Here is a 9,128-nt window from a genome sequence, read left to right on the forward strand (position 1 = left end):
GAAAGGATGAATGCGAAATGGTTGAGACTGTGTTGAAAAAGCGGAAATTGAGAGTTATGAGTTAAAGTAACAGAAACTGAAGATGGATGGATTGAAAAGACATATGGATTTGGGACAAACCTTGTTGAGGAGCGCCATAGGCTGCTCATATACCGCCTTGCCACCCTTGCGCAGCCTGGTTTTGATTTCCATAGCCATGGTTGCATGTCGAGATCGGAGCTAGTAGTGAAAAAGCGTACGAATTGGGTGAATGCAGGGATATCAAGAGTGAAGAAGAAGGAATGAACTTACAAATCTGGATATGAAGACGTGGGCCAGAGGGCTACCACCCCTCCCCAACCAAAAGCAGACACGGTACTGATACCGTATCCGATTTCCGGTACTGCACAGCCTAGGTATTGGATATTGTACCTCAAAACAATTACGGTACGAATTACCGTACCGGGCCCTCCGATACCGTCAGGCAAGGCCTTGTGGTGCCGTACCCCTAAAGTCGGTACGGTATCCTGGGTACGGTACGGTGCGGTACCGGTACAAGCACCGTATCTGTGGCGGCGTTGCCAGTACAGCGGTAAGGTATCTATCAGCATTCCTGCCAGCTGGGTGGAAATCCAAGTTGAAAAACCCCAAACTCTCAGCACAGACCGCAAGACCCCAAATTGTAGAACTGCGTCAAACAAACAGGGTCAAGCAGCACAGTACTGAGAGAGCTAAGGGCCATTCTAACTCATTGGAATAATCGATTGAATCACATTTGGCTTGTTCCTGACCATCCATCTTACTTATCAAAGCAACGGATCAGAAGGTGTTACAATATGAAGAGGGATTCTAACTGATTCCAATAAGCCGTTCAAGATTGATCAATGCCATCTGGCGGTTCCTGAGAATTCAGGTTGCTTATTGAAGCAATCAATTGGAATGGCTTGTGATATAAAGCTTAGATTCAAACGGATTTTGATTGGAGATTTGATTGGAAGCTTTGTGTTGGGCTGATTGCTGAGAATTGGCCTGGCCTATTGAAGCAATCAATTGGAACCGGTTGCAATGTACATACACTCTGATATGTACCTGATAATGTTGAGTGTTGAAGCGATTAATTGGAAGGAGTTGTAATACTGAGCTGGAGTAGAACAAGGAGAAGTTGGGACAACCCTGGGCCAGCAACGCAAATGTTGCGTGCTGCGCTCCGTGTGTGTTGCAGCTTTTTTGACCGCACAGCACCACATAGTCAATATATATGTTGCGGCTCGAACCGCAACACAACAAGATCCCCTGGGGTCTGCATTTTTTTTGCGCCGCAACAACATTTGTTGCGTTGCTGCTCACAAAAAAATATAATTCAACTTTTTTTGTTGCTGTTGCGCATGTTGCATTGCGCAACAGTGGAGGCGTCACACAACCTAGCCTCAGTTTTCTTGTTGCTGTATTGTGCGCAATGAAGCATGAGTTGCTAAATTTTGTTGCTTATTGCAGCGCAACACAACAAAAAAAACACAATGCTGTGGTGTGTTGCATTGCTGGCACAGGGTTGGTTGGGATTTTGATTTTGGCTGCACTCACACCCTAGGTAGAAGTTGAGTTTAGGCTATCTGGGACTGATTTTTGGGCCCAATTGCCCTGAATCCAAACCGACTCCATCTCTTTGACTCCAAAGCTCATTGTTTCTTTTTGGCTTCCCCACCATCTTACTCGCTTCAGATATACATCATATCAAGAAGTGTAAAATATTTATTGATCAACATCAATCTCACCTCAGTGACTTAGAGAAGAATGACAACAATATCAAACTAAAGAAGAACACATAAAATCAGGCTCTTCTTTCTCATCAGACCCAGGATCACCTTACAAACTGTATATTTGAGTTTACTGGGGTTTTCATTTATGCTCTATGTGCTGAAACAATCAAAATTGGTATGTAGTCAATTTATATTCATCAGCAGTCAATCTATCCATCTCAATATACCACTGACTTTGACCTTTCTTTTGCTCAGCACACCTTGTGTCTGGGAATAGTGGGTCAGCTCGTAATGTAAATTTACATCAATCTTGGCAGGCATCAATATTCCACTTAATCTTGAAATTATCCAATCACTAACCATTTCCACCTGCTATTCCGTTGATTTAGTTGGCAATCATGTATTTTTAAGCAATACTCACCACTAGAAACTAAGCGTTCTCACTGAGACTGCCTTGATTTTCCATTCTTTTCAATGCTTTCCCCTTTTTTTCACTTTTGCCTATGCTAGTTTTATCCCTTGCCCTTGTCACATGGGTGTCCATCTCAACCCTGGTATCACTCTAACCCTGACTGTTTGGACCTTTTCACTCATCTCTCACTTTTCATGATTGCTTACATTCACCATGGTAGATCTTTGAAGAATTCCAAATGAAGGATTTGTTAGCTTATATCTTGTCATACCTCCTTGGCGCAACTTTTGGTGCTCTATCTGCATGTGCTGGCTACCTCCTATATGTAGGAGTAATATCACCTCAAGAACACATAACAAATGCCAACTCCATTAGTCTTTCAACTCTATGGTCAGTAGGTAGGGTGGCTGGAAGTAGGGCTGTGGCCTGGACCCAAACCTGACTGGCCCGGTCTGCCCAATCACATCTCCATGGTCGACATGGCTGGGCCCAGGGCCACAAGACCTAGCCTGGAAATGCTCCAAAAGGCCCTGTGGGCGTCCGGGGCGCCTGACCTGACCGGGTCGGCATTGGTTTTCTTGTCACAAAGCCTAACAATAAACAATGTTTGAATGAAAACCAGCTTACACATAACAACTTACCTGCCAGCTGATCATCACCCATTGCCCCTACCAAGCCTCAGGGCTCAACTTCTGGTCCTGCCCTGAGTGAGCCAAGCTATTTTTTGAAGCCATCAGGTCACATCAGGACCAGGTCTGGTCGCAAGGCCGGCCCTGAGTTCACAGGTCCAGGCCACAGCCCTAGCTGGAAGCAACCACAAAGTAGTTCTTCACCCCAGGCCCAGCCGGTTTGTTTTCTCTCTCAAACAGAGCTTCCTTTGATCACATTACTAATAATGGATTGATGTGGAATCTTGAATAGCACTATGGCCTTCACTATGGAATTTGTTTTTACAGTGCTGCTAGGGATGTTTGTCTTACATGATGCTCAGCAAAAAGGAAGAATGTTTCTGTGTGGTTCAGGATATATATGTTGGTTGTAAGTAGCTCTTCTCCTGCAGCTTTTCACCATACAGATCTTCTATTGCTTTTTTACAATGTATCTTTTTCAGGATTGTGATTCATCTAGTATCCATCTTGTGATTCTTCAAAGCTTGTATGGTTCTCAGCAGTGCTTATGGAATTGAAGTGTAGGTCACAATTCCTTTATGAAGCTCAAGCAAAACTGACCTATCCTACTCTCAGTCAAATTTCTTCCTGGATTCTGCTGGTTGAACCACTTTGTTTTCAGTGGTCTTTACCTCTTGCCACTTTGGTCAGCGTACCAGGTTTCATTGTGAGGATCTCGCTTTTTTCTCCCCTCTTTCCAGGGCTGATAAGGACCCCGGATAAGTCTTATAAATGACAGGGATGGAAAATTGGTCAAAACCTCCTAATTCATACCTCTTTTTTTGTTTTTTTGAGGCCATTAATTCCTGTTTCATCCCTAACCTAAAAGCCAGGTTTTTAAGAGTTTTGGAAATTAATTCCCCCACATCCCTAACATTGGAAAGCTGGTTTGGGAGAATTTTTGAGGACTTCAATTTTGTTTCTGGAACATTGGAAAAGGCAAATAATCTTGACGTGATTCTTGTACCTAGATCAGCTTATTTCAATGTACAAAATTTGTTTCAACAGGGGTGAATACTCCTCAGAGTAAAGGGGAGTCAGAAAAAATTGATTTTTGAATGAATGCAAGCTATGTCCCTTGTGCACAACTCAACTTGCATATGAGCAACTTGTGTAAACCCTTGTTGAATGTGAATTTCTGTTTGTTCCTTTCAAGGTTAATGGGGAAATAACTTATGAAATGGGATATTAATCATGCTGTTCATTCATGGTACATCAGTATCATCTGAGAGGGAGATTTTTGTCCAACTGAGATTCATTCATCCACATCCCTAACATGTGACCAGGACCGGGGCGGATAATTCCTTTTTCATCCCTAACATAGCAAAAATTGAAGGGTCTGATTCATTCCTTTTTCATCCCTAGGGTTTATAGGACTTATCCGGGGTCCTGGCTGATACCTCAAGTCTCTCTTTGCTACACTGGAGGAGCATTTTTCAAGCTTCACAATTCTGAGAAATTATCAAGCCCAGATCCAATAGAGTGTATTGGGCTATCTGAGGGGTTGAGTACACTTGATAAATCTTCTCATCATTGCTTGCATATAGAGATTACAAACAACTTGCAATGTTAATGTACCAGGCAATTTGTATTTGTAAAACATACAAGATTCTGAACCAAGCCTGAGGGTTGAAGCACATTGATAGATGTCGCACCACTGACACATGCATGATAAGCGTCAGCTTCTGTGCATGCACAAGTTGAGGAAAATTGCCGATAAACCCAATGTCCAGCCTAAGTAGCAAATTGGGTCAGTCTCATATAGTCGGAATATGTGTCTTATTTAAATGACGGATCTCGGACGACGAAGATGATTGGAGTAATTAAAATCGTAGTGCACAGGTAAATATGATGAAAAATGATTGCATGCAACAAATCAAAGAAAGCATAGATGAATTTCGTCATAGATTGAACTAAAATGTAATGACAAGCTTCTATTTATGCTTCCCTGAGTTCTGCTAATCGACGTACAGTACTGTAAGAAAAGACAAATCAGAATCAGTTAATCTCTATACGATAGTACTTGTGAGAAAAGATTTAAATCAGAACAGGTCGTACCTTCGGACAGTGGCAGCAGCTGTGGTTGAGACGGTCCATGCACCCCCAGCAATCGTTTTGCGACAAGCTTTGCACTCCCAAATACCTACAGCTGTCCTCTTGACGGAGTCCTAATGATTACCAAAGAAATAAATTTAGGAATCGAGTTGATGCTTGAAATCATGTTTCTGAATAAGATCCAAATCAACAAACCTTTCCACAGAATGTACAGGTGTAACGAGCATGTTGAGTGATTTCCATCTTCTTGATTTGTTTACGAAGAGAGGCACCATATCTCTATATAAATTGAAGATTTGAAACAAGAGTTTAAATGTCGTGTTGGGTCATAAGTCCCTTATCCGACTTTGTGAAAAAAGTAATGAAATCCACGAACCGTTCCGTATTTACCGGTCACACCGACTTTCTTGGTTCGCTTGGTCTAAAGAGTAAATATAAATGACATTAGTGAGCCGTGACGTTTTGCAATTTTGGTACATCGTGATCTGACTCACCATTTTCGTCGAAGTTAACTTGAGGGATGAAGACGATAAGTTTCGGTGGGCGGTTCGTTCAGTCGAAGCACGTCCAACCAAGCGATACACTCCTGGAGGTTTACATGTGGTACATTGATCGTGTGTAGCCTAGGTTTCGACGCAGCACACCCCATACAGCCCTCGTTCCGCAGTCTCATCATCGATCAGTGAATGATCCCGAATCCGATTCACCGCTTCCAATCCCGCGCGGGACATTCACCCTGGAATTTCCAAGGCACCCGGCACCGGCCGTTCCAAATGCTTGACGAGAGCTGGCTGCTCAACCTTGAGACACCGAGCATTTACTGTCTTGCATTCCATCCATCCATTTGATTGACGTGTATTTCGATGGTGTGACCTACTGTCTATCTACACCCATGAGCCAACATTGAGATACGAGGATGAATATCTTTTTCTTTCAAGATTGAAGGCCTGAACTGATGAAAAGATGTGATCAGAGAAAACCTGAAAGGCATCTTTTGCTTGACTTACTTTACTTCTAGAAACTCAACTAGGCTTATATTCATCAGATCTTAATGACAAAAAAACTTCATAGACTTTGCTCAAATAAATACTCCTTAAAAATTCACGGTTATGTACAAAAAAAGAGGGAAGTTTGAATGATGTGTACTTAGCAAGACTCACTTTAGTACACCACATATATGCAGTAAAATTCTTCAAGGGTATGTATCTAAAGTATATACAAAGTGCTCTTAAGAAGTTGTATAAAGGCTGATATAGGATGAGAAGTTTAGAGGGTGAATCTGGGTGAATAAATCTCATCAAGTGATTTAACTGTAAAGTCTTCGCGTTCGAACCCAGTAATCCGATTATACTTGCTAATTGACTCATTGAAGGTGAGGTGGGTTCCAAGGTTCTTCGATCGCCAGTCTTTGAACAGGACATCGGAAATAAGATCTGAATAAATTATCTTTCCAATTATCTAAAAACATTTTCGCACGTTTAGAGTTGGGAATCGAAAAGGTTTGAAAATAAAATGGTATCACTGCTATAGACCAAGTTTTAGAAATCAATCTTAATCTAATCAATTCTGTATATGATGAAGTTGTGAGAGCCGGTTCTGAAGCAGTGATGACATTGCCATCCTCTCCTTGGCTTTCTTTCTCTAATTGTTCCACGAATTCTTTTAGGATGAGATCAATAATCTCAAATGGTAATCCGTTGAATTCACTCATCCTATCTGCCTTTTTTGTTTTCTGATAATGATTTTTGAATATTGGAACTTGAATGACTTTGATTTTCCTTGTGAGATGTAATCCAGGTGGAGGCGTGGTTGGTTGTGCTTGCCTGGTTTTGGCATTGTGACATCATGCAAGTTATATGCGATGAACATGTCAACAGTGCCTCTTGACTCATCTTTCATAGATTCAGTCAGATGTCACCAGTTTTTCAAAAAGGTATCAATCCAGCACAGTCTCCAGCATACATTCTACCTGCTCATATCTGACATTTCAATCAGCATCAATCATCATCTCTTAAATATGTATCTGATATCGTGCCACAAGGATGAAGAACATAGCAGGGAACTAGTTAGGGGGTAGGGGTATCAAAAAAGTTCACCGGAAAGTGACAACACTGGTGTTGTTTGCCGCATCTGGAACAATTGGCACAACCCACTCACTGAGTCTCCAGATGGGGAACTGTTTACAGTAGAATATCAGCTCTGAGAAAGCACTTTGGCATCTAGCCCTTTCAAATATAATCTTCACTGTTCCTTTGTTTTTATTGCACAGTGACTAGATCATGTGAAGTAAGCTTGTCCCTGTAACCCAGCATATCTGCAGAATTTCACAATGCCTTTACAACTGTCATTTTCTGTCTTTGAAATTGAACAGAAATAAAGTTCCAAGTCATTTGAAAGAAGCAAGCTCGACTCAAAGGGTTCTTGATGCTAAGCAAGGTGCTGGCAAACATTTGCTGAGTATCCTTGATAGCTTTATATGAACATTTCTCTTGAATTGCAATTGAATTGGAATGAGGATGTACATGTTGGTTGAAAGTGAGCTGAAGACAAAAATCTGTGTGCCTGCAGCTAAAAAGATTAGAACTTGACCTACTTGATGCTATCAAAACCATCTTTTGTTGGTCGATTTTTTGGAAATTTGAATGCAATGCCATTTGATTATTATATATATAGATCCAATGAGACTACAGTGGGATTCCTTTTTAAGCATTGCCTTTACAAGCATATTTTTTGATCAGCATCAAAAATGATGTGACCATTTTTGGTGGGCAGTAAATTCGGATTTATAAGCATTTTAAGCATATGCTTCAGGTTTTGACTGATATGCTTGTATAATTTCATGTGAAGCATGAAAAAAGAAGCATAACATGATTTTTTGACGTGTTTATGCTTATATGTGATGCAAGAAAGGAGAAGAAAGGTAGGTGAATTGGAGTAAATTAGGCTGCATTGAGTAGAAAAGCCAAGATCAATTGAAAAACTGTCTGTCAATTTTTGCTTCTAGGTTTCTGTAGTACGTATTTTTCAATAGTTGCAAGTGCCAAGCATGACATTCAAGCATAGCATAATTTTGAGCATGTTTTATGCTCCTATAGGCTATTAGGTCTGTTCAGATAAGAAGCATTTTTTATATTAGCATGGGATTTGGTGCAACCATCACCATGCTTAGAAAGGAATCTCACTGTATTTCATCGGCCCATTGAGCCTCAAATCCAAGTCCTGATAAAAAAAGTAAAGAAATCAGTATAAAGGTTTCAAAAGAATCTGCCTCTCAAGCCGTTGTTGTGATAAGATAGGTTTGGGACAAACCATAATTTCATCTGCTGTCAAATTAGGACTGACATGACATTGAACTCCATGTGATTTGAACAATTCAAACAAATCAGGATGAATAAAGTCAGAATCTTCACGGTATTTGCTGTCCAGATTGGCGGTACAGACTATGTGTTTAAAATTAGGTACTTTCTTCAAAGCATTCACCCCAGCAGCTCTCAAAGCGTTTCCCCAATAAATTTTAGTACTGTATGCGTCCTGCACAATCGTTCTAACATTCTTCAACATTGGAGCTTGTAACCAATCAATCTCTGAAGTGATGTCATCATAGCATCCGGTCTTGATGACTCTTAGCTTTGGAAAAGACAAATCTGTAACACTTTTGGTGACTTGTTTAGTAAAAAGCCTCGTAAATAGTCCCTCCAGTGTATCTTTGACCGGCTCAAAAACATCTTGTAAGCCTTCACTCGGTTCAAACCAAGCATTAATTTCAATGAATTTTAAAGTGTTTTTTGATTTTTCAATAATACTTGAAATTCCTTCAAATTCTTCATCATCATTTCCAAAGCAAAAGTAACGCAAATTTGATAAAGCCGGTGATGTAAAATTCAAATGTCCGAATGAACCAGAGTCAAGTGATAAATTCTCAAGTGTTGGTATTGCCGAAATTAATTCCAATAATGAATCTGGGTCGTACATTCCATGTTCTCTTCCACAAAATTTGAAGGATATTTTCAATGATTTTAAACCTTGGATAGTCTTGACAGCTTCAATGAAATCAGGAGAAACGCTCAGGCAGGATCTGCGGTCAATATTCAGAGTCTTCAAGTTTGAACCAAGTAATCCGATTATACTTGCTAATTGACTCATTGAAGGTGAAGTTCTTTCAGCATCTTTTGGTAAGCCGTCCTCTTGTAGATTCCAAGGTTCTTCGATCATCAGTCTTTGAACGGGACATCGGAAATAAGGGCTGAATAAATTATC

General features: G+C 40.6%; 2 protein-coding genes across 2 annotated transcripts; both read right to left on the bottom strand.

Moving 5' to 3' along the window:
- Positions 1 to 4,754: 4,754 nt before the first annotated feature.
- On the bottom strand, positions 4,755 to 5,368 carry MELLADRAFT_84341 (uncharacterized protein; the record flags this gene model as incomplete). The annotated part of the gene is made up of 5 exons (XM_007407861.1): positions 4,755 to 4,791; positions 4,875 to 4,984; positions 5,067 to 5,150; positions 5,248 to 5,292; positions 5,366 to 5,368. The coding sequence occupies 5 exons, from the start codon at positions 5,366 to 5,368 to the stop codon at positions 4,755 to 4,757; spliced, it is 279 nt and encodes a 92-aa protein (XP_007407923.1).
- A 1,827-nt stretch (positions 5,369 to 7,195) lies between these two features.
- MELLADRAFT_104639 (uncharacterized protein) lies at positions 7,196 to 8,843 on the bottom strand (the record flags this gene model as incomplete). Its single annotated transcript, XM_007407860.1, has 2 exons — positions 7,196 to 7,411; positions 8,181 to 8,843. 2 exons carry the CDS (start codon positions 8,841 to 8,843, stop codon positions 7,196 to 7,198), a joined length of 879 nt encoding a protein of 292 aa, XP_007407922.1.
- Between the last annotated feature and the right edge of the window lie 285 nt (positions 8,844 to 9,128).

The sequence above is a fragment of the Melampsora larici-populina genome (assembly GCF_000204055.1).
Source record: "Melampsora larici-populina 98AG31 unplaced genomic scaffold MELLAscaffold_10, whole genome shotgun sequence".
NCBI lineage: Eukaryota > Fungi > Basidiomycota > Pucciniomycetes > Pucciniales > Melampsoraceae > Melampsora > Melampsora laricis-populina.